This window comes from Oncorhynchus nerka, linkage group LG15 (assembly GCF_034236695.1).
Source record: "Oncorhynchus nerka isolate Pitt River linkage group LG15, Oner_Uvic_2.0, whole genome shotgun sequence".
Classification (NCBI taxonomy): Eukaryota; Metazoa; Chordata; class Actinopteri; order Salmoniformes; family Salmonidae; genus Oncorhynchus; species Oncorhynchus nerka.
In genome coordinates, this window is record NC_088410.1 from 53,255,086 (window position 1) to 53,281,664 (window position 26,579).

Here is a 26,579-nt window from a genome sequence, read left to right on the forward strand (position 1 = left end):
GTCATTTCCTATTAAGGTATCTTTACTTTACCTCAAGTATATGACACTTGAGTATTTTTTCCACCACTGATAACTAGTAATGCTGCATACTCCAAGAAAGGTTCAAATCTCACCTTTCTGGTAAAAATGTTAATAAATTGCTGAGGTATAGTCACGTTTGAGGACACAAGCTCAAGTACACAGTAAAAATATGATTTTTTTTAAAATATGAAATATTTTATGATGTATTTCCCATTCAACAAAACAGTATGAATAAGCCTTGAAATGACTTATAATCTTTCTAAATGTACAGTTGAAGTCAAAGATAACATACACTTAGTAATTTTGGCAAGTCAATTAGAACATCTACTTTGTGCATGACACAAGTAATTTTTCCAACAATTGTTTACAGACAGATTATTTCACTTATAATTCACCGTATCACAATTCCAGTGGGTCAGAAGTGTACATACACTAATTTGACTGTGCCTTTAAACAGATTGGAACATTTCAGAAAATTATGTCATGGCTTTGGAAGCTTCTGATAGGCTAATTGACATCATTTGAGTCAATTGGAAGTGTACCTGTGGATGTATTTCAATGCCTACCTTCAAACTCAGTGCCTCTTTGATTGACATCATGGGAAAATCAAAAGAAATCAGCCAAGACCTCAGAAAAAGATTGTAGACCTCCACAGTCTGGTTCATTCAACTGTATGTGTATATATGTGTCATAAGGATAATTAATGATATAAAATTGTATTTGTCACATGCGCCTACTACAACAGGTGTAGTAGACCTTACAGTGAAATTTTTACTTACACTTATTTTTCTAAACTGCATTGTTGGTTAGTAAGTTAAAAAATAAAAATAAAGTAACAAAATTAAAGAGCGCAGTAGTATAACATTTACATTTAAGTCATTTAGCAGACGCTCTTATCCAGAGCGACTTACAATAGCGAGGCAATATACAGGGGGTACCAGTACAGAGTCAATGTGCACCGGTTAGTTGTAGTAATACTGTATGTACATGTAGAGTTATAATGACTATGCATTGATGATAAACAGAGAGTAGCAGTAGTGTAAGGGGGGTCAATGCAAATAGTCAGGTTGGTGTTTGATTAGCTGTTCAGGAGTTTTATGGCTTGTGGGTAGAAGCTGTTAAGAAGTCTTTTGGACCTAGACTTGTCGCTCAGGTACCGATTGCCGCGGGGTAGCAGAGAGAACAGTCTATGACTACGGGGGTGGAGTTTTTGACCATTTTTAGGGCCTTCCTCTGACACCGCCTGGTAAAGAGATCCTGGATTGCAGGAAGCTTGGCCCCAGTGATGTACTGGGCCGTACGCACTACCCTCTGTAGTGCCTTGCGGTCATAGGCTGAGCAGTTGCCATACCAGGCAGTGATGCAGCCAGTCAGGTGTCTCTATGGTGCAGCTGTAGAGGATCTGAGGACCAATGCCAAATCTTTTCAGTCTCCTGAGGGGGAATGAGGTGTTGAAAGACTTCCACAGGGATGCTGGCACATGTTGACTCCAATGCTTCCCACAGTTGTGTCAAGTTGGCTGGATGTCCTTTGGTGATGGAACATTCTTGATATACACGGAAACTGTTGAGCATGAAAAACCCAGCAGCATTGCAGTTCTTGACACAAACCGGTGCCCCCTGGCACCTACTACCATACCCCGTTCAAAGGCATTTTTATATTTTGTCTTGCCCATTCACCCTTTGAACGGCACACATACACAATCCATGTCTCAAGACTGTAAAATCCTTCTTTAATCGTTCTTCATCTACCTAAAAAAAATCAACTTTGACTGCATTTACACTTTTAGTTCCAATATCTCTGGCCCAAAATGTCAGATCCTCACAAGGTAAAGTGCTTGTTGTTCAGAAGTGTCTTTCTGAGTAGTTTGAGGGGATCTACAACGTCAGTAATTCGAGGGGAGAAAGGTTTTTGGTTGCTTATGTCCATGTTTGACCAACAATATGGAAATATGCCTTTTCTGTGTTTTTGCATAACGTAAAGGATAATTATGACAAATGTACCTATAAATATGTTTATTCCATACTCTAAGTATGTTTGCATGATTAAATAGTCTGTTTATATCTTCAGTAATATGTTCAGAATCTGTGGCTTGGTAAATGTACAACTTTGCTCTTTTTTATCTGAGAAATGTATTTTGAATGTAAACCAATCCGCATAGCACTATTATAGCAACCACTTTTTTTGATCTTGTCAATGATTTAAAATGTGTTTGTGGACCTGTCAAAATCTGTTGATACTGTTCATCATGCTATTTTATTGAAATAAGTTGTCCTCAATAGGCTTGAGCTCTCTTCATGATTGAATGACTATGTTAGTGACAGAACTCAGTCCAGAGTAGTGATGTTGGACAGGCGGGTAGGTGCAGGTAGCGATCGGTTGAAGAGCATGCATTTAGTTTTACTTGTATTTAAGAGCAATTGGAGGCCACGGAAGGAGAGTTGTATGGCATTGAAGCTTGCCTGGAGGGTTGTTAACACAGTGTCCAAAGAAGGGCCGGAAGTATACAGAATGGTGTCGTCTGCGTAGAGGTGGATCAGAGACTCACCAGCAGCAAGAGCGACCTCATTGATGTATATAGAGAAGAGAGTTGGTCCAAGAATTGAACCCTGTGGCACCCCCATAGAGACTGCCAGAGGTCCGGACAGCAGACCCTCCGATTTGACACACTGAAATCTATCAGAGAAGTAGTTGGTGAACCAGGCGAGGCAATCATTTGAGAAACCAAGGCTGTCGAGTCTGCCGATGAGGATGTGGTGATTGACAGAGTCGAAAGCCTTGGCCAGATCAATGAATACGGCTGCACAGTAATGTTTCTTATCGATGGCGGTTAAAATATCGTTTAGGACCTTGAGCGTGGCTGAGGTGCACCCATGACCAGCTCTGAAACCAGATTGCATAGCAGAGAAGGTATGGTGAGATTCGAAATGGTCGGTAATCTGTTTGTTGACTTGGCTTTCGAAGACCTTAGAAAGGCATGGTAGGATAGATATAGGTCTATAGCAGTTTGGGTCAAGAGTGTCCCCCCCTTTGAAGAGGGGGATGACCGCAGCTGCTTTCCAATCTTTGGGAATCTCAGACGACACGAAAGAGAGGTTGAACAGGCTAGTAATAGGGGTGGCAACAATTTCGGCAGATAATTTTAGAAAGAAAGGGTCCAGATTATCTAGCCCGGCTGATTTGTAGGGGTCCAGATTTTTCAGCTCTTTCAGAACATCATCTGAACGGATTTGGGAGAAGGAGAAATGGGGAAGGCTTGGGCGAGTTGCTGTTGGGGGTGCAGTGCTGTTGACCGGGGTAGGAGTAGCCAGGTGGAAAGCATGGCCAGCCGTAGAAAAATGCTTATTGAAATTCTCAATTATGGTGGATTTATCAGTGGTGACAGTGTTTCCTATCTTCAGTGCAGTGGGCAGCTGGGAGGAGGTGTTCTTATTCTCCATGGACTTTACAGTGTCCCAGAACTTTTTTGAGTTAGTGTTGCAGGAAGCAAATTTCTGCTTGAAAAAGCTAGCCTTGGCTTTTCTAACTGCCTGTGTATAACGGTTTCTAGCTTCCTGAACAGCTGCATATCACGGGGCTGTTCGATGCTAATGCAGAATGCCATAGGATGTTTTTGTGTTGGTTAAGGGCAGTCAGGTCTGGGGAGAACCATGGGCTATATCTGTTCCTGGTTCTAAATTTCTTGAATGGGGCATGTTTATTTAAGATGGTTAGGAAGGCATTTAAAAAAAATATCCAGGCATCCTCTACTGACGGGATGAGATCAATATCCTTCCAGGATACCTCGGCCAGGTCAATTAGAAAGGCCTGCTCGCTGAAGTGTTTCAGGGAGCGTTTTACAGTGATGAGTGGAGGTCGTTTGACCGCTGACCCATTACGGATGCAGGCAATGAGGCAGTGATCGCTGAGATCTTGGTTGAAGACAGCAGAGGCGTATTTAGAGGGGAAGTTGGTTAGGATGATATCTATGAGGGTGCCCGTGTTCAAGACTTTGGGGGGGTACCTGGTAGGTTCATTGATAATTTGTGTGAGATTGAGGGCATCAAGTTTAGATTGTAGGATGGCTGGGGTGTTAAGCATGTTCCAGTTTAGGTCGCCAAGCAGCACGAGCTCTGAAGATAGACGGGGGGCAATCAGTTCACATATGGTGTCCAGAGCACAGCTGGGGGCAGAGGGTGGTCTATAGCAGGCGGCAACGGTGAGAGACTTGTTTTTAGAGAGGTGGATTTTTAAAAGTAGAAGTTCAAATTGTTTGGGTACAGACCTGGATAGTAGGACAGAACTCTGCAGGCTATCTTTGCAGTAGATTGCAACACCGCCCCCTTTGGCAGTTCTATCTTGTCTGAAAATGTTGTAGTTTGGAATTAAAATTTCAGAATTTTTGGTGGTCTTCCTAAGCCAGGATTCAGACACAGCTAGAACATCCGGGTTGGCAGAGTGTGCTAAAGCAGTGAATAGAACAAACTTAGGGAGGAGGCTTCTAATGTTAACATGCATGAAACCAAGGCTATTACGGTTACAGAAGTCATCAAAAGAGAGCGCCTGGGGAATAGGAGTGGAGCTAGGCACTGCAGGGCCTGGATTCACCTCTACATCGCCAGAGGAACATAGGAGGAGAAGAATAAGGGTGCGGCTAAAAGCAATAAGAATTGGTCGTCTAGAACGTCTGGAACAGAGAGTAAAAGGAGGTTTCTGGGGGCGATAAAATAGCATCAAGGTATAATGTACGGACAAAGGTATGGTAGGATGTGAATACAGTGGAGGTAAACCTAGGTATTGAGTGATGAAGAGAGAGATATTGTCTCTAGAAACATCATTGAAACCAGGAGATGTCATAGCATGTGTGGGTGGTGGAACTAATAAATTGGATAAGGTATAGTGAGTAGGACTAGAGGCTCTACAGTGAAATAAGCCAATAAACACTAACCAGAACAGCAATGGACAAGACATATTGACATTAAGGAGAGGCATCCTCTTGCGTTCCGTCAGTAGATTAGTAAGGTTCCGTGTGGTAGAGGGGATTAATCCAAATCACACAAAAAAATAAACAACAAATAAATAAATAAAAATAAAATAAACATTAGATATAGTTATAGAGGCCCAAGAAGAAACATAATAATAATACAAATAAATAAATTGTCCGATTGTCTATTCTGAGAGCAGCCGGTAAGACAGCTAACGGTTAGCAGGCCGCAGATGGGCGTCCAGGTAACGTCGCGATGGAGGAGCCAGCCGGATCTCCTTCGGGTAGATAACGTCGGCAGTCCAGTTGTGAAGGCCCGGTGGGGCTCCGCGTAGGCAGTAAAACGGGTCCGGATAGGTGACTGCAGCCCAGGAGTGATTGATGGAACTCAGGAGTGATTGACGGAGCTGGCTAGCTCCGGAGTAATTGATGTTTGCTCCGGAATCGACGAAAGCAGATAGTCACACGGATAGCAGCTAGCTAGCTGTGAGATCCGGGTATGAATGTCCAGAGAGCAGTTGAAATCCAGGGACACGGAGAGAAAAATTTGTCCGGTATGTTCCGTTCCGAGCCGCGTTGCGCCGTACAAAACTGGCGATAGATTTTCGAGCTAAAGGATAGCTGATGACCACAAACCGTGGATTAGCTGAATACTAACGATTAGCCAGAAGCTAACTAGCTTCTGAACTAGCTTCTGAACTAGCTTCTGGATTAGCTTCTGGGCTAGCTTCTGGATAGCTCCTGGCTAGCTTCTGGCTAGTTTCTGGCTAGCTTCTTGGAGTTTCTGGCTAGCTTCTTGGAGTTTCTGGCTAGCTTCTTGGAGGATTGCAGATTTGAGGTAAATAATACTTATTTATAAATATAAATTGGTGAGGCGGGTTGCAGGAGAGTGTTTTGAAGATGAGTTGATGGAAAATAAAAATAAAATGTATGTGAAAAAAGTTTGAAATATATATATATACAGGACACGACAAGACGAGGACAAAAGACGTCTGAACTGCTATGCCATCTCGGAGAAATGCTATTGGTCGATCTGTAAAAAAAAATACAGATGATACTATTATGTACACAATTGCCCCAGCTGCTGACCTGGCTGTGACAAGGCTACAGTCCAATTTTGGAGATGTGCAGGAAGCCCTTACTGATATAAAACGAAATACATGTTGTTTTCAAGTTGTCTCCGATGGATTACATCATTACCTGTGGGATGGTTCTATAATCAAACGAGTTCCTGCATACAAATACCTTGGTATATGGATTGGCAATGATTTATTGTTTTTAAAATACGTACGACTGAGCTTGAAGAAGAAGTTAAGATTTAAAGTGAGCTTTTTTACATTAACTGATCTTGTCTCTCTCTAGTCAGCAGGAAGCAGATTGTGCAGTCAACCTTTCTACCTGTTCTCTATTATGGTGATACTATTTATCAACGTGCAGATGCCTCGACTCTTAAAACCTTGGATGCCATTTTTTATAGCGCTCTTTGACTTATCATAGGAGACAGTTGTATTACTCATCACTGTATTATTTACCAAAATGTTGGCTTGACCTCTTTGAAGTCTTGTAGATTACACCATTACGCTCTTTTTGTTTACAAAGCCCTGCTCCACAAACTTCAGACTCACCTAACATCACTGTTAAGATTTAAAATGACAAGTTATCAAACCTGTTCATAGGGTTGGTTATCTCTGGAGACTCATTTTGTGTCTAGACAGAGGCTGATTTACCTTTCATGTCCTTGCACCTTCTGTGTGGAATTAACTACAATACACTTTAAATGTAAGGAATGGGTGACTCTAGGACAGTGGTTCCCAAACTTTTTATAGTCCCGTACCCCTTCAAACATTCAACCTCCAGCTGCGTACCCCCTCTAGCACCAGGGTCAGCACACTCTCAAATGCTGTTCTTTGTCATCATTGTAAGCCTGCCACACACACACTATATGATACATGTATTAAATATAAGAATGAGTGTGAGTTTTTGTCACAACCCGGCTCATGGGAAGTGACAAAGAACTCTTATAGGACCAGGGCAAAAATAATAATAATCAATCATTTGCTCTTTATTTATCCATCTTGCGTATAAAACCTGTTTTTTTCATAAAAAAATGTGAATAACTCACCACAGGTTAATGAGAGGGGTGTGCTTGAAAGGATGCACATAGCTCTGCAATGTTGGATTGTATTGGAGAGAGTCTCAGTCTTAAATCATTTTCCAAACACCGTCTGTGCCTGTATTTAGTTTTCATGCTAGTGAGGGCTGAGAATCCACACTTGCATAGGTACATGGTTGCAATGGGCATCAGTGTCTTAACAGCGCGATTTGCCAAGGCAAGAAACTCTGAGCGCAGCCCTATCCAGAAATCTGGCAGTGGCTTCTGATTAAATTACATTTTCACAGAACCGCTTGTTGCAATTTCGATGAGGCTCTCTTATTCAGATATCGGTGGACTGGAGGCAGGGCATGAAAGGGATAATGAATCCATTTGTTTGTGTCGCACGTTTCGGGAAAGTACCTGCATAATTGCGCACCCAACTCACTCAGGTGCTTCGCTATATCACATTTGACAGTGTCCATAAGCTTGAGTTAATTTGTACACAAAAAAATCATACAATGGTGGAAAGACCTGTGTGCTGTCCATGTTAATGCAGACAGAAAAGAGCTCCAACTTCTTAATCATAGCCTCAAATTTTGTCCCGCATATTGAATATAGTTGAGGAGAGTCCCTGTAATCCCAAATTCAAATCCTTCAGGCGAGAAAAAACATCACCCAAAATAGTCCAGTTGTGTGAGAAACTCGTCATCATGCAAGCAGTCAGACAAGTGAAAATTATGGGCAGTAAAGAAAACTAAGCTCGTCTCTCGATTCAAAAAAATGTGACAATATGCTCCTACCTGTATTTGACATTGTGTTGTTATTCGTTGAACACAAGATGGTTTAATTTTATTTTTGGAAGTGAAACGAGGCTACTCAGGCGAGAAAAGAAACTCACCCAAATGTATATCCCCGTTGGAAAACATAAATGTACTGTTTGAAAATGTGAAGATTATTTTTCTTTTTATGGATCACATTTTAATTTGCCATACCCTCGACGGCATTACGCGGTACCCCAGTTTGGGAATACCTGCTCTAGGGCATTTCAAATTGTTGTTGGAGGACCTTTTTTTACTGACTCCCAGTATTGAAATCCCTGTCCTAATAAAGATTAAATAAGAAATTACAGTTTCAATATCTCTGGCCCAGAAAGTCAGATTCTTGTGAGGAAAAAGTATCCTGGTTTAGTGGGGTCTCCCACAGTTTTCTCAGAGACTCTACATCATCTGAGAAGGGTCCTCGGTGGTGTTACAGACCACAACTGTAGCTGAAAACATCTGAATTTATCCTTTCTGTATATCTGCATGCCTTAAATATAACTTAAAGAAAAGTAACTATTAATGCATCCATTCCATAGTCTAAGTGTTTGTTTGACAATCCACTAAGTTTTTGTTGTGAATTTCTGGATATTTAACAGAAATCTATGACTATTTCCATTACTCCCATTTTCACCAGATTTGACCTTTTAACCCACTGAACATTTCCTTAAGAATCCAAATGTAAATATGTTATCTGGCCTAACTTTGTGTCACCCCATCATTGTTTGATCTAGCCTGTAACAAAGCAAAAAAAAGAACAAGCACATTTTCCAGGATGGCTAGTTTACCATATGTGGGTTGAGAATAATTGTCCTCCTGTTGGGTCCTGTTTGTTGGGTCGTTAGACAGGCTGAAGGCCAATCCGAGAGATACAGATTCTGCTGCAGTGTGTGATGGTGGTGGATGATGAAGCTCTCATTACGTTGTTGCCACTCGTCTTCCGCGATCCAGCCGAGATCTTGTAGGAATGTGGATGGTCTTCCTCACATGTGATTCTGTCCAACGTAAATGTCCTCCTAGTTAGTGGTGTGGATGGGGAACTTTTTCCGGTTGGTCCTGATTTTGTGCTTGTAGTGATTTTTCCATCGTCCTGCGGGCCCCACTGCCCTATGTTAAGCTGGGAGTACAAGAGCCGTTGCAGGAGTTGGTGCAGGTTTCCCCATACAGTAGGGTGTAGAGAACTACGGCTTTTGTAAATGAGGACTTTAGTTTAGATATCACAATCATCAAAGACAAATTTCCCATGTCTGTCAAAGGCTCCACTGACACATTTTAGGAGGTGGTGTATTTTCACATCTATGTCAGCTTTGGAGGAGAGAAAGTTGGCAAGGTACCGAAAGTGATCCACATTTACACGGGTGGTATTGTCAACATATATTGTTGTGACCTTTGTAGTCTGGTATTGTCAAGAAGTATTGTTGTCACCGGTGTTGTATTGTCTGGTGGGGCTTAGTGGATGATTTGTGTCTTTTTTTTTGTTCAGGGCCAGACCCAGGAGTGTGTACGTCTTTGCAAAGTCTTCTTCTAAAGTGGGTAGGCATTGCTTTGTCATGTGCATACTGGAGACATATGGCGGCTCTGAGGAGGGTGCGCGTCTTCCCGGTTCCTGCTCGACATTGCTTTTTTTATGGCTTTTTAAAAATAAAATAAAATACTTTGTTTGCTCCTTTGTTCACCGCACAGCGGACTTACATGTTGCTGTTAAACAAAATGACCAAAGGCAACACCGGGGATGAAGAAGAGGAAGAAAAGGGGTCTCCAAGCTAGTCGGACGGGCTACACAGCCTCCTTTTCCAAGTATCCTGATGGCCAATGTCCAATCGCTGGAAAATACTTTGAACTCAGAGCAAGGCTTCAATCACAGAAGGATGTGTTTTTACAGAGACCTGGCTTACAGACGATACACTCGACTGCTATTCAACCAGATGGCTTTTACCTTTTCCTTATCGTTCGAACTGCGGTTTCTGGTAAGAGTAGGGGGAGAGGTATGTTTCTTCATCAACAATTCCTGGTAAAACAAAGTTGAAAATATCTCGAGCTCCCGTTTCTCCGAACCTGGAGTTCCTGATGCTAAAATGCCGACCCCACTAAATGCAGAGGGAATTCACGTGTTATCACACCTGTGTACATACCGCCACAAGCAAACACCAAGGAGAACTGTACAAGATCATTAGCCAACAAAAATCCTCTTGCACGGAAGCAGTCTTTATTGCTGGATCATGTACAAACAGACCCACTCCAATTTGCCTACCTCTCCAACAGATCCAGAAAAGATGCCATTTCCATCACTATTCACACGGCCATAACACCTATGTGTGAGCGGACCAAGTAATTGGGCGTCACTCTAAAGCGGGAAGGTGGAATAAACGAGTCAGGAATAGGTTTTCTTGATTGAACACAGTTCTCTATTGAGGGCATTTGGTCAACACAAACAGTCCAACATAATCAATGAAAATCTTCCAAGGAAAAACATACATCTTCTTCTCCGGATGAAACCGGAACACAATAGGCTTATCATTAAACTACAACAAAAAGTCACGGGCTTGTCACCGTCTTAGTGGTTCTTCCTGGATAGCTCCTCTCTCTCGGTGGCCATCTTCCAGAGATAGTTTTCCCCTCTTCTCTGCTGGTTCCATTCTCTCTCTTATAGGGGAAGGAGAGTATGTCATTAGTACCGTCAGCTCTGCTTAATTGCCTCTGGTTACCTTGTCTCCCATGCCTTGTTGGGCTACTATCCATGAGCCCAGCCTGCCCTCTGGTGGTCCTTCCACATACCTTCCCCCAGGACCGAACCGGAGGGTCGGGCACCAGACGCACCGTCTTGGTCGCGTCGGGACAGCGCGTCTGCATTCCCGTTCCTCGATCCGGCCCTGTGGATGACATGGAAAGAGAACGGTTGTAAAGACAAAAACCATCTGGCTATTCTGTTGTTATTGTTTCTCTTACCAGCCATCCACGTGAGGGGCGCATGGTCAGTAACTAATGCAAACCTCCGACCCAGTAGGTAGTACCGGAGATAATCGAGGGCCCACTTGATGGCTAAGGCCTCTTTCTCTACGGTCGCATACCTCTGTTCCCGATCGCTGAGCTTCCTACTAATGAAGAGAATCGGCTTCTCTGCTTCACCTTTACCCTGAGCTAGTACGGCCCCGAGCCCTGTATCCGAGGCGTCGACCTGCACAATGAACTCTTGTGAGAAGTCCGGAGCCTGTAGAACGGGATCAGAACACAGGCCATCTTTTAGCAATTGAAAGGCCTCTTCCGTCTCGTCTTTCCACTCTACCTGGTTTGGCAGGTTTTTCCTGATGAGGTTTGTGAGGGGGTTGGCAATGGTTGCATATCCCGGGATAAAACGGCGATAATATCCTGTTATCCCTAAGAAGGCCCGAACGTCTCGCTTGGTCCGGGGTCGAGGCCAGTCACGAATTGCCCTGGTCTTCTCTGCCTGTGGGCGTATTTTCCCATTCCCCACGGTGTACCCCAGGTACTCCGCTTCGGACAAGCCCAGGCAGCATTTATTTGGATTGGCTGTCAACCCTGTGGCTTCCAAACTCACGAGCACCGCCCGTAATCGCAGGAGGTGACTATCCCAGTCCTCGCTGTGGATGACCACATCGTCTATGTACGCCGCTGCATACTCTTGATGGGGCCGTAGAATGGCATCCATGAGGCGTTGGAAGGTTGCAGCGGCACCGTGCAGTCCGAAGGGCATCCTCACATACTGGAAAAGCCCCTCTGGGGTGGCGAAGGCAGTCTTTGGGCGATCCTCCGGAGCCACCGGCACTTGCCAATATCCCTTCGTCAAATCAGGGTAGGGATGAACTTGGCCTTTCCTAAGCGCTCCAAGAGTTCATCCACGGGGGGCATGGGATACGCATCGAATGTAGAGATGGCATTCACGCCCCTAAAGTCGTTGCAGAGTCTCATACTACCATCGGATTTGGGGACCAGGACTATGGGACTGGACCACTTACTCGTCGAGGGCTCGATCACACCCATCCTCAACATCTCCCTCACCTCTTTCTTAGCGATGACTCTGCGAGCCTCAGGAATCCTGTAAGGGCGGATATGCACCTTCTTGCCGGGTTCAGTGTGGATATGGTGGAACAGGACATCTGTTTGTCCTGGGAATGGAGAGAATATTAGACCGAAGTTCATAATCAGCTTGTCTAGCTGTCTTGACTGCTCCGGTAGGAGAGTTTGGCCACGGCGCACCTGTGGTAGAGCCTCCTCTTTTCCTTTGCCCTCCAGGGCCATCAAAGCCACCTCCTCCTCTCGTCCATGGTACGTCTTCAGCAGGTTTATGTGATAGAGTTGGACCTTCTTCCTCCTGTCAGGTTGCTTGATGAGGTAATTGACCGGTGAGACCCTTTTCATTACCTCGTAGGGCCCCCTCCACTGCGCCAGCAAGCGATGTTCGGCCGTGGGCACAAGTACCATCACTTTCTCTCCCACGGTGAACTCACGGGGGGTCGCAGACTTATCATAGGCCCGGCCTTGGGTCCTTTGGGCCTTCTCCATATGCTCCTTGACTATGGGCCACACTGTTGACAGGCGGTCTCTCATCAGGGTAACGTGTTCTATTGTGGATCGAAAGGGGCATGGTTGGGTCTCCCAGGTCTCCTTGGCAAAGTCGAGGATTCCTCGACAGGGTCTGCCATAGAGCAATTCAAACGGAGAGAATCCAGTAGATGCCTGGGGTACTTCTCGCAGGGCAAACATTAAGTGTGGGAGAAGCATGTCCCAGTTTTCCCCGTCTCGGGACACCACTCTTCTCAACATGCTTTTAATCGTTTTGTTCAAGCGTTCACACAACCCGTCTGTTTGAGGGTGGAATATGCTTGTACGTATCTGTTGAATCTGATATAACCGACACAAGTCCTTCATCAACAGGGACATGAACGGGGTTCCTTGATCAGTTAAGATAGTCTTGGGGAGGCCCACACGAGAGAACATCAGGAATAACTCCTTGGCAATTCCCTTTGACGACATGTTACGCAGGGGTATGGCCTCCGGGAACTTGGTAGCGTAATCTATAACCACTAGGATGTACTCGTGTCCTCTGGCGGATTTTGGGAGGGGTCCTACGAGGTCCATAGCTATGCGTTCAAAGGGAGTCTCTATGATGGGGAGAGGAATCAAAGGGTAGGTGTGGCCGTGGGGCTGTACGTTGACATTGATCACACGTCCTACAATACCTGGCCACATCCCGGGTGACCCGGGGCCAATAGAATCTCTGCATGATTCTGTCAATAGTCTTGTCTCATGCCAGGTGTCCTCCTAGGACGTGGGAATGGGCTAACTGTAGAACTGTATCCCTGTATGGCCTAGGCACCATTAGTAATTCCTGGTTTTCCCCCCTTCATCGTACGACCCAGTATAAGAGACCCCGCCTGATTGCATAGTAAGGAAGAGTGGGCTCACCTGATCCGTCGACGTTCCTCCCGTCGATCACCTTCACCTTCCTCATGGCCTCCCTTAGGTCTGGGTCTCTATGCTGCGAGGTGCCGAACTGTCCCTTTAATTGGGGGAAGGTCGACCTCGGTAGAGGGATGTGGAGGTTGTTCCACATCCCCATCAGGGGTGACTGAGGAGAATCCCTTCCAGGTTCCCTCCTCGGATGGAGCTTCAAATATATCCCTTAGCGCCTGGTTGCTCCTTCCTTCCTGCGTTGTGTATAGCCCTTCACATGTGTCTTCATCGGTGGTTTCCTGGAATATCTGTCGTAAACGTTGGGTCGCTATTTCTTCCTCTGCTGCAGAGGACGAAGACGCGGCTACGTCTCCTTGTAGGACTACTACCTCAGGCTTGGATTTTCTCTTCTTTCCTGTCCCCCTTCTTCCCGTGCATAACGTCATCTGCCGAAGCTCCTTATATAGGGGACAGTCTCTCCCGATCAATAATGGCACCTTCAGCTTCACTTTCCCGGCCCTGACTGTACACATTCCTTTTGGAGTGAGAATAGGCAGATTCACAGTGGGGTAATAGTGGGTGTCTCCATGGATACAGGATACGGCTACTTTGTCTGGTAGCAGTGTTGCGGAGGTCACCATCCGCTCCTCTACTAACGTAACCATACTTCCCGAGTCGAGAATAGCTACCGCATCTTGTCCTTCGACTCGCACCGGAATCTCTGAGGCTGGGGCTATCTCTGCTAACCAACAGTGTTGATCCTGCCCCCTCAAAACGGGATGTGTGGGGGTAGGCAGTGATGACTCCGTGACCATGGGCTCATCCTTGCTAAGACATTGTGGGGCATAATGGTTGGGAGACTGACATTTATAACACCGACCCTGCTGTGTGGTGGCTGACTTCTCCCACCTCCGGGGGGGGCTTGGACGTTTCGGTGGCGTGCGCGCCGGGGTGAGTCGTGGTACGGGATTGAAAGACTCCTTCCGTTCCTCCTTGTCACTTTTTAACAACTCCCCTGTAGACCGATATGTTTCCACCGCCTGGGCTATGTCGTCGGCTGACAACGGGTTGGCTTGCCCCACAACCCTTTTTAAGTCACTGGGTAATTCTCTCAATATCTTGTCCACTACGAGAGTCTCTATCACCTGTCCTACTCCCTTTCCAGGTTCTAGCCACTGTTTCGTCAGTCGTATTAATGCGAAGATCTGGGCACGGACGGGTTGATCAGCTGTACAGGTCCATTGATGGAACTTTACAGCCCTATCTCTGGCAGTCAGCTGGTACCGGGACAGGATCTCGGTTTTTAGTCGCCCATAGTCCGCAGCTTCGCGGGAATCCAGGTCAAAATAGGCTTCCTGAGCCACCCCGGTCAAAAGAGGGGCTAATGCGCTCGCCCATTCAGTGGGCGGCCACTCTTCCAAGGTGGCCGTCCTTTCGAAGGTCATGAGGAAGGCCTCAATATCATCCTCCTTGGAGAGACGAGGTAAGATGGCGTGAGCAGCCGCTCTTGGCTTAACTCTAGGTTCTTCTCGACGGCTCAGCTGTTGTTGCAGGAGTTCTATGGTTGTCTGCTGTGCCGTGATCAATTGTTGTAGTAGGGCGTTATCCATCGTTCTTGAATGGTTCCTCCGGGTCTACTGGAAGAATCTTGATTTACTCACTTATCCTTGTGTCACTCGTCCACCTAATGCCCGTATCCTCCACCAATGTGAGCGGACCAAGTAATTGGGCGTCACTCTAAAGCGGGAAGGTGGAATAGACGAGTCAGGAATAGGTTTTCTTGATTGAACACAGTTCTATATTGAGGGCATTTGGTCAACACAAACAGTCCAACATAATCAATGAAAATCTTCCAAGGAAAAACATACATCTTCTTCTCCGGATGAAACCGGAACACAATAGGCTTATCATTAAACTACAACAAAAAGTCACGGGCTTGTCACCGTCTTAGTGGTTCTTCCTGGATAGCTCCTCTCTCTCGGTGGCCATCTTCCAGAGATAGTTTTCCCCTCTTCTCTGCTGGTTCCATTCTCTCTCTTATAGGCTCCTTCCTAAGTGGTTTTCCTAGGTCTTAATTTATGATTCGCTGAAGGGTTTGGTTGAGGATCTCCGTCTCGACAGTTGTACTTTGGTTTGAAGAGTTCCTTGCCTCAGACAAAGACATGGTCAATGATATGCCAGAGTGGGGATAAATCCAGGATATTTGTTTTTTTCTGATGGAAGAATGTGTTGGTGATAAGATTATGTTCTACACATTTGGTTAGGGGAATAACTCCATTTGAGTTGGTTTGCTGACACCTTCTTTCCCAATCATTCCTCTCCAAATGTTGTGGTCCTGGCCGACTGGCAATAAAATCCCCAAGATGAATGATCGTGTCTTCCTTAGGAATACTTGAGAGCCCAGGTTGGTATAGAAGGTCTCAAACAATAGAACTCTGGGCATTAACCACAACCTTCCCTTCAAGCAGTAATCATTGTTTCTGTTTTTTATAATACAGTGATAGACCTGTGTGCTGAGGGGAAGCATGACTGTGAGCAGATCTGTATCACCTCTCTGGGCACCTTCACCTGCAACTGCAAGACTGGCTACACCCTCAACAATGACAAGATTACCTGCACAAGTTAGTGAAGCCATCATCAGGCCAAACCATTGAGGAAGCCCAGATATGAAACTACAACCTTCCCTTCAAGCAATAATCAGTGTCTCTGTTTGTATGACCCAGTGATAGACCTGTGTGCTGAGGGGAAGCATGACTGTGAGCAGATCTGTATCCCCTCCCCTGGAGCCTTCACCTGTGACTGCAGCGCTGGCTTTAAGCTCCACGATGACAAGAAGACCTGCACAAGTTAGTGAGGCCATCATCAGGCCCAACAGTAGAATGTATTTACTGTAGCTAGGGGCAGAATATTTGAGGCAGCTGCTGGGTGAGATTTGCGGTGAACATTGCAAGCGCAATAAACCTAAAGTATGTACTATTCCGTGTTTATCAAGCTTGAGACCCAGCATTAACATACACTTGAAAATAGGTTTTGAAGATTAAAGGTCTTATTTTTGGTCCTTATTACTTGGACACAACAGGACTTTGTTCATATTTCTGATCTGAGTTCAAATAGTATGTTTTTTCTTTGAGCATGATTGGAATGCCAGGTGGGCGACATTTGCACTTTTGGCACTATGTCAGTTCAAGTGCTCCAAGTCAGCTCAATCGAAAGCAGCTAAAGTATTCAAAACAATACAAATACTATTTGAACGAAGGTCTGTTTATTATAGAAACACCTATGCTGTTGGTCACAATCAAATAACATTATCTTGCTCTTATGCTATCTAGTTACTTTTTAACTGCATTGGTAACCAGAATGCAATTACTGGCTATCTATGCTTTCAGCTTTTACAAATGGAATGAGCATTTAGCAAACATTTTTCTACACCCGAAAAGGACAATATCTAAATATTATGCTGCAAAAACAGCCAAATATATCCAAATTGGATTTTAGTAACCACATTAGACATTGTATAAAATGTGCACGTTGTTAGCATCAGCTTTTTAGAATGGTACCAATAACGGCATCCTTGTGCTGTCCCTCACGGCGTTCCATCGATCCTGGACTGGACCTATGACACCACACACTTCTCGTCCACTGCCCCCCAGTTTGTCAGAGTGTCCGTGTGTGTTTGTCCCTCCACAGACCTGTGTAACACAGTGGAGCATGGCTGTGAGCACCAGTGTATCAGTACACCAGACTCCTACTACTGCATCTGCCCTGAGGGACAGCTACTGGCAGAGGATGGCAAGGGCTGCCGAAGTAAGTATACTTCACACACCCACTAAATACAATAATGTTAACACCCTCACTTCCAAAATGGTTCTTTCTCCTCACCTGAAGAACCCTTTTTGGAAGACAAGGGTTCTTTTTAAGGCAAAGGGTTCTACCTAGAACTTTTTTTTTTCACCCCCTTTTTCTCCCTAATTTTGTGGTATCCAATTGGTAGTGGTTACAGTCTTGTCTGATCGCTGCAACTCCCATACGGACTCGGGAGAGATGAAGGTTGTTCCCCGAAACACAACCCAACCAAGCCGCACTGCTTCTTAACACAATGCCCATCCAACCCGGAAGCCAGCCGCACCATTGTGTCGGCGTGCACTGCGCCCAGTGCGCGATGACACAAGAATGGCCCTGCCAGCCAAACCCTCCCCTAACCCAGACGACGCTGGGCCAATTATGCGTCGCCCCATGGGCCTCTGGGTGTTCAAAAGTTTAAACGGTAGTGTACATTGGTTGGTTGATTTAATCATATGCTACACAAAGATAAATAACATACATTTTTCTAAACTAATCCAACCTGTTAGGAGTTTGATGTATTGCACCCATTACTTAGATGGTTGTACCAGTTTAGATGCTTTAGATAGTCTTTCCTACCCTGGCAGTCATTCTGAATGCATGTTGTGGGTGATTGAAAGTTCCAATTATTGGATACCCTGACTCTGGCTGGATTCCAATAAGAATTACTCATCACTTTACATGCCAGCGCAATGTGATTTGTAAACCAGGAGTTGTAAAACCAGGAGTTTGACCACTGTTAGGGTATAACAAGGCCCTCAAATAAATACCTTATGATATATGTAAGGTATTGTCATAAAGAGTATTGATGGGCATTCAAAATATTTTCCATAAGCCGGATCTTTTGGCTCTGCTCACCTAAATGAGGCATTCATTTGGCTCCCAAACGGCTCGTCATTCAGTAGTGATTAAAAATGTATGAAAAACCATGAAAAATAACTCATTTGTAGTGTAAAGCCTAAAAGGTTGCCTATCATTATGTCAGATCATGAAATCTGTGTTCAAATACATTTTACCTGATGAAATTAGATAGCTTGCAAAAATGTTGCATGGACCATAATAAGGCTCTCTTCTCACTGCCTATTGTTCCTGCAGTGGGGAATTACCATCTTCACAGAACTTATCTACAGAAAGTCGTTGTCTGGAGCTCAAAAAGCAGTAGTAGCAGTATGCAAATCAGCGAACCAAATGAACAGCTCTTTCACAGATGCGAGTCGGTTCCCGACGTTCACCAAAAAGATCTGTTCAAAAACAGTGTTCATTCGCGAATGACTCATCACTAAGAGAGTTGAATGTTAAAGGCTAATAAGACTGGTGGAACTGTTCATAGAGGGTTCTAGGAAGAACCCTTCAAAGATAAAAGGGTTCTTGGTAGAACTCTCTGCAAAGGGTTCTACTTAGCACCTTTTTTTCCTAAGAGTGTACATCTCATGTGGTTCACCAGAGGTTTAATCATTAGTTCAAACAGTTGTGTACTAAAACAAGAGTTTCTATTGGACAAATTCAGCTAGGTCCGGTTTCGTTCCATTTGCTTCCATTTAAGAGATGTATTGCAACCAAATCGGCATAATGAATACACCCCATGATGCAATAGCTCTATACAACTACTTCTATTCAGTTGACTCTCTGTAGTATCTTGGATACAGTATCTAACGTGCTCCAGAAAGGAAATTAGCAAAGGTCGTCAAAATTGATAAAAGGTCAAAAATAAAGTTCTGTAAATGTAATAGCTGCATAATGGAGTAAAATACTCAACTCGTTTTGAATTTTAAATAATCCTTCAAATTTTGACTGTATTATAGCACATTAACAATAGTATAATGAGAGTAAATCTATGGAATCTATATATTTCAGTGGCATTTCAGACATTCAGTTGAATGTCAAATGTAATTGTTTCTTCTTTGAAATGATACAAATGTTTTTAAACCACATATGGCCTTTTAACAGTACCAGTCAAAAGTTTGGACACCTACTCATTCAAGGCTTTTTCTTTATGTTTACTGTTTTCTACATTGTAGAATAATAGTGAAGACATCAAACTAAGAAATAACACACATAGAATCATGTAGTAACCAAAAAAGTGTTAAACAAATCAAAATGTTTTATATTTGACATTCTTATAAGTAGCCACCCTTAACCTTGATGACAGCTTTGCCCAGTCTTGGCATTCTCTCAACCAGCTTCATGAGGGAGTCACCTGGAATGCATTTCAATTAACTTCTTGGTGACGGGGCAGTATTTTCACGTCCGGATGAAATGCATGCCCAAATTCAACTGCCTGCTACTCATCCCTAGAAGATAAGATATGCATATTATTAGTAGACAAAACACTCTGAAGTTTCTAAAACTGTTTGAATCATGTCTGTGAGTAGAACAGAACTTATTTAGCAGGCGAAACCCCAAGGACAAACCATTCAGATTTTGTTTTGTTTTGGGGTCACTCTCTTTTCAATGGGAATCCAGATTTCTAAGGGACCTTCTTGCAGTTTCTATCGCTTCCACTGGATGTCAACAGTCTTTAGAAATTGGTTGAGGTTATTCCTTTGTGTAATGAAGAAGTACGGCCATCCTTGAACGAGGGTCACTTGAAGTGTACTGTTAGATGGAGGAGCGTGACCAGAAAGCATTGCTACAGTTCGTTTTCTTCCTGTATTGAACACAGATCATCCCATCTTCAATTTTATCGATAATTTACGTAAAAAAATACCTAAAGTTGTATTACAAAAGTAGTTTGAAATGTTTTGGCAAAGTACAGGTAACTTTTGAGATATTTTGTAGTCACGTTGCGCAAGTTGGAACCGGTGTTTTTCTCTATCAAACGCGCCAATATCGACGGATATATATCGACGGAATTATGCAAACAAAGGGACCATTTGTGATGTTTATGGGTCATATTGGAGTTCCAACAAAAGAAGCTCGTCAAAGGTAAGGCATGAATTATATTTTTATTTCTGCGTTTACGGAGGTGCTATCCTCAGATAATAGCATCGTTTGCTTTCACCGAAAAGCCTTTTTGAAATCTGACATGTTGGCTGGATTCACAAGTGTAGCTTTAATTTGCTATCTTGCATGTGTGATTTAATGAAAGTTTGATTAATTGATTAATTTCAGTAATTTATTTGAATTTGGCGCTCTGCATTTAGCTAGCGTCCCACATATCCCAGAGAGGTTACAGGTGTGCCTTGTTAAATTTAATTTGTGGAATTTCTTTCTTAATGCGTTTGAGCCAATCAGTTGTGGTAAAAAACCAAGTCCATATTATGGCAAGAACAACTCAAATAAGCAAAGAGAAACGACAGTCCATCATTACTTTAAGACATGAAGGTCAGTCAATCTGGAACATTTCAAGAACTTTGAGTGCAGTCACAAAAAAACATCAAGCGCTATGATGAAACTGGCTCTCTTGAGGACCGCCACAGGAAAGGAAGACCCTGTAAGAGGTGCGTATGGCTGCTGGGAAGTCAGGCGCAGGAGAGCAGAACTGGGTAATAAGCGGAGCAGTTTAATGAGGCAAAACCGACTGCACCCAGAAAAACAAAATATAGGTTGAAATAACCCGTCGCAAACCAGTCTATAATACACATACACTTAACAACAAACAATTCCACACAGACATGGGGGAAACAGAGGGTTATATACACGTCATGTAATGAGGGAATGTAAACCAGGTGTGTGGGAAAACAAGACAAAACAAATGGAAAATGAAAGGTGGATCAGCGATGGCAGAAGACCAGCGACGTCGACCGCTGAACGCCGCCCGAACAAGGAGGGGAACCGACTTTGGCGGAAGTCGTGACAGACCCAGAGTTACCTCTGCTGCAGAGGACAAGTTCATTAGAGTTAACTGTACCTCAGATTGCAGCCCAAATAAATGCTTCACAGAGTTCAAGTAACAACATCAACTGTTCAGAGGAGACAGCATGAATCAGGCCTTCATGGTCGATTTTGCTGCAAAAAAACAACACTACTAATGGACACCAATAAGAAGAAGAGACTTGCTTGGGCCAAGAAACACAATCAATGGACATTAGACTGGTGGAAAGCTGTACTTTGGTCAGATAATTACAAATGAGAGATTTCTGGTTCCAACCGCCATGTCATTGTGAGACGCAGAGTCAGTGAACGGAGGATCTCCGCATGTGTGGTTCCCACTGTGATGCATGGAGGAGGAGTGTGATGGTGTGGGGGTGTTTTGCTGTTGACACTGTCAGTGATTTATTTAGAATCCAAGGCACACATAACCAGCATGACTACCACAGCATTCTGCAGCGATACGCCATCTCATCTGGTTTGTGCTTAGTTGGACTATCATTTATTTTTCAACAGGACAATGACCCAAAACACACCTGAGGTTTGGGATGAGTTGGACCGCAGAGTGAAGCATAATCAGACAAGTGCTCAGCATATGTGGGAACTCCTTCAAGACTGTTGGAAAAGCATTCCTCATGAAGCTGGTTGAGAGAATGCCAAGAGTGTGCAAAGCTGTCATCAAGGCAAAGGATGACTACAGTGGTTCGTCCTTTAAAAGTTGCAGCGTACTGCAGCAAAGCTTGCGTGGTGCCGCATAATTCTATGGCACGTTATTTAAGTGCCACCCACTGGTAACATGAATGCTAGTTAGTGCTAGTTTGACCACCAGAGAGCATCTTTGAGAAACATTTGACAGCCTTCAATAGTGGCTGTACAAAACCTTTTTTTGTAAAAACATAGTATATGGGACTGATTAAGAAATTTTGCTCTGGGTTTCCGTTAGGATGGAACAGAAAATATGGCACTGTACAACGTGATGGTCGGGAGTAGGCTACAATTCTGGGCTATTTAGCTAAAGAACTGAAAAAAGCGTGTGCGAGCAAGGAGGCCTACAAACCTGACCTGAGTTACACCAGCTCTGTCAGGAGGAATGGGCCAAAATTCACCCAACTTATTGTGGGAAGCTTGTGGAAGCGTTTGACCCAAGTTAAACAATTTAAAAGAAATGCTGCCAAATAGTAATTGAGTGTATGTAAACTTCTGACCCACTTGGAATGTGATGAAATAAATTAAAGCTGAAATAAATCATTCTCTACTATTATTCTGACATTTCACATTCTTAAAATAAAGTGGTGATCCTAATTGACCTAAATCAGGGAATATTTACTAGGATTAAATGTCAGGAATGGTGAAAAACTGAGTTTACATATATTTGGCTAAGGTGTATGTAAACTTGTTTAGCACTTTTTTAATTACTACATGATTCCATATGTGTTATTTTATAGTTTTGATGTCTTCACTATTATTCTACAATGTAGAAAATAGTCCTAATAAAGAAAAACCCTTTGAATGAGTAGGTGTTTCCAAACCTTAGACTGTTATTGTATGTTTATTATTATATTGACAGAATAATTCAGTTTTAAATAACTAATTTCACCTATTGGTGAAAATGAAAAAAAGCAGACATGGAATATCCCTTTGAGCATGGTGAAGCTATTAATTACACTTTGGATATGGGATCAATACACCCATTAACTACAGGAGTCTTCCTAACTCAGTTGCCGGAGAGGAAGGAAAACTGCTCAGGGATTTCACCATGAGGCCAATGGGGATTTTTAAACAGTTACAGATGTTATGGCTGTGATGGGAGAGAACTGAACATGGATCAACAACATTGTAGTTACTCCACAATACTTACGTAATTGACAGAGTGAAAAGAAGGAAGCCTGTACAGAACAAAAATATGCATCCTGTTTGCTACAAGGCACTAAAATAATACTGAAAAGAATGTGGTAAAGTAAGCAACTTTAAATATGAAGAGTGGTACTCAGTAATGTGTTGTATTGGATTTGCCCCAAACATAACACTTTGTATTCAGGACATAAAGTTCAGGATGCATGTTTTGGAATATTTTTATTCAATGTTGATTCAACCAGTGGGAAGGTTCTATCTCACACAACATTAGTAATGTTCAGTTTAAGAAAACGGTAGTTATTTGAATACATAAATGATAGAATAACACTATTTTACCAAGATATTCAAAACACATCATCAAATACATTAAGAAATGGATTATGACCTTCAGACGGAGTACTGTCATCACTGAACAACGATGTGACAACATCATTTACTTTAAGATTTCTGACAGTGTTGTTTTTTTGCTTGAATGCCTTTATTGCTGGCTAGACTAGCCGCCCACCATACTTCAAGGGATATGGCAAAGTATATTAAGTGAAAGAAAATGAAAAACTAGAAAGTTCAATCTGCATAAACCCTTTTGAACGTGGCGAGTCCTCTTAATTTATAGCATTTCCGTCACTGAGTCAACAAAACATTAGCAAAAGTTACCCAATTAGCGGGAGTGATTGGGCAACATCTTGTTAGCGCACTGTAATTATGTTCAGAATGGCTTCCATTCAAAACCCATAGAGCGCTGTGAAGCGCATAGCCTGAGGTCTGACGTTATGTATAGCATGTTACTGTACAGTCACTGCGTTCCAAATTAGGCGTTCATCAGTGCCAAATGCTATTTTAAACCTGTATATGTGTACATGTCTAACAATTGCTTGTTTTACGTTTTGTTTGATTAAAAAGCAAGCCCGTATATGCTAACCTACTATAACGAAGCTGGTTCAATAGCAATGCGTCTGGTGTCTTTTTTTATCCTGGACATGCATTAGCCAAGTAGCCTATCCATAAAAGGTTTCTAAAATGGTTTACTCTTGAGGCTTTTACATTATTCACATTTCACATAGGCATACCTGCAGTGCATAGGCTACTCCAGTCGGCTTGTATCCATCCCCATTTCCAAAGAGCGGCTCTTGTCCGGTTACCAAATACACGCCAGACATATTCAATCATATAAAACCATGTTTTTCACTGTTGCTATTACTGGTTATTGTAATAATTAATATAGCTCTTTTCTACCAACTGAGGTACTCAAAGCACTTTGCATAGTAGAGGGAAACCAATGTACCAATGTATAGCACCCACCTGGGTGATGCACAGCAACCATTTTTGTGCCAGAACACTCATCACACATCAGTTTAGAAGTGATATATGCCGATTTGGAATGAGGGGGATGATTAGGTGGCCATGATGGAATGGGACCAGGTTGGGAATTTAGACATGACACCAGGGTTAACACCACTAATCTTACAATAAGTGCCATGGGATTTTTGAATGATCACAAAGAGTCAGGGACACCTGTTTAATGTCACATCTGAAAGTCAGCACCCTACGCAGGGCAATGTCCCCTTCACTGCTCTTGGGAATTGGGATTTCCTTAGACCGGAGGGAAGAGTCCCCCGTACTAGTCCTCCAGCACCAGATCCAGCAGCATCTGGTCTCCCATCCAGGGACTGGCCCAGATCCACCCTGCTTAGCTTCAGAGGCAAGCCAGCAGTGGGATGCAGGGTGGTATGCTGCTATGTATTAAACTATATCAATCCACAATGGACTATAAAGAGACTATTCCGTGCCCCCGGCCGAATTAAGACAACACAAAGACCGTCAGTAACCTACAGAACTTGAGACAACGGCATGCCGTATTAAGCAGTGAACAGCATTGATTGGCCTGTGAGTTTTAAGCCCTCTTCACACCTATAATGAGTTCAACCCAACCCTTTCGCGCCACTGCCAGCTACTGGCTATTGCTGGCTACTCAATTCCCTGTGATAATAGCTCAAATATTTTTGATACACCCCCAGACCTATAGCCATACCGCCAGCGCTAAGATTTATCATTGCGCTAGCTTTGTAAAAATAGAACCCCCATGTCTACGATTTCTGACAATACCCCCATCCTTTTGAGACATAGTTACACACTTCTCCAAGATAGTAAAGCCCAAGAGAAAATGTGGTTTGCACAGGTAATCGTATGAATATTGTCAGTTCAATCGGTGACGTGACAATTACTTGACAAATCGATAATCCACTTCTCAAACAAAATCAAATGAAAGCTGAACTGAGCTGTATTGTCAGGTGGGCGTGGCTTGAGCCTTGCAACTGAAATGACATAACCTACAAATAAATCCAGCTCTTGCAAAATAAAAATATTTAGCCAGGTAAGTCATTGAGAACAAATTCTCTTTTACAATGCCGATCTGGTAAAATGCATAATAATAACTGCACATCCCACAGTGCTTTATGGAAGACCTACAATCCATGCATGGTAAATGAAAGGGGCATGTTACTGTATGAAAAGGGCCCTGATTACCCTAATGTCCCACCCAGCCTGCAGATCGGCCAACATTGACCTGGTCCTCCTCATCGATGGCTCCAAGAGCGTGCGTCCCCAGAACTTTGAGCTAGTCAAGCAGTTTGTCAACCAGGTGGTGGACTCCCTGGATGTCTCCGCCCATGGGACTCGAGTGGGCCTAGTGCAGTACTCCAGCCACGTGCGCACAGAGTTCGCCCTCAAAATGTACGAGAAGGCAGATGACATCAAGAAGGCGGTGATGAACGTGGAGTACATGGAGAAGGGCACCATGACGGGCCTGGCCCTCAAGCACATGATGGAGAACAGCTTCTTGGAGGCCGAGGGTGCCCGCAAGAACATCCCTCGCGTGGGCCTGGTCTTCACTGACGGCCGCTCTCAGGACGACATCACTGAGTGGGCCAAGAAGGCCAAAGAAGAAGGTCAGTGACATAAACTTATAAAGTGCCTGCAGTAATGTTTACATAAACCAAGGGAATGACAAAGATTGCATTAAAATAAGAATATCTTGCTTTGATAAGAGCTCATATAACATGATTAGGAAATATGGAATCAATTGGTTCATACATGAAAACAGTTTAATAACTTTTTCTTTAAAGTGTAATACGTACTACTTACAGACAATAAATGTGTCCAAATCGGCTGCCATTCGCTACTTTGGTGTGTTACTGGCTGTTTCAACAAAACAGTTCTTGCAATTAAATACAATTTAGGACTTCATCCAACATTTTTGTGACATAGTGTGTTGTCCTCCTTGTCAGGTATCACCATGTATGCTGTTGGTGTTGGGAAGGCCGTGGAGGATGAGCTGCGTGAGATTGCCTCAGAGCCACTAGACAAGCACTTCTTCTATACCACTGACTTCACTTTCATCAACCAGATAGCCGAGAACCTCAAGCTCAATGTCTGTGCAGGTACTGTATTCTTTGATCAAAGCTAATCACAAATCACAACACATTAGAACATGTTATTTTAGAACACAATCTACAGTCAGGCAATGTCTGTCTGTCTGTCTGTCTGTCTGTCTGTCTGTCTGTCTGTCTGTCTGTCTGTCTGTCTGTCATGGACCCCACAAAGATAGTAAAAAAAAATTGTGTGTGTTTCAGAGGAGAGCCAGGGAGAGATTGAGGTGAAAGACCCATGTGCCTGTGAGAGTCTGGTTGAGTTCCAGCAAGCAACAATGTCCACTCTGGAGCAGCTGAAAACAAAACATATCCTTCTATATACTGCACATGTTCATTAA

General features: G+C 43.5%; 1 protein-coding gene across 1 annotated transcript in view; it reads left to right on the plus strand.

Annotated features, from left to right (window-relative positions):
* The window catches only part of LOC115142880 (matrilin-4-like), a 52,960-nt gene extending 26,381 nt beyond the window's left edge, over positions 1–26,579 (plus strand). The window contains exons 7-13 of the mRNA XM_065000715.1: positions 15,696–15,713; positions 15,808–15,930; positions 16,033–16,155; positions 16,997–17,113; positions 25,354–25,758; positions 26,098–26,250; positions 26,443–26,579. Of these exons, the coding sequence (XP_064856787.1) occupies positions 15,696–15,713; positions 15,808–15,930; positions 16,033–16,155; positions 16,997–17,113; positions 25,354–25,758; positions 26,098–26,250; positions 26,443–26,579 (1,076 nt within the window). The remainder of the gene's footprint in view (positions 1–15,695; positions 15,714–15,807; positions 15,931–16,032; positions 16,156–16,996; positions 17,114–25,353; positions 25,759–26,097; positions 26,251–26,442) is intronic.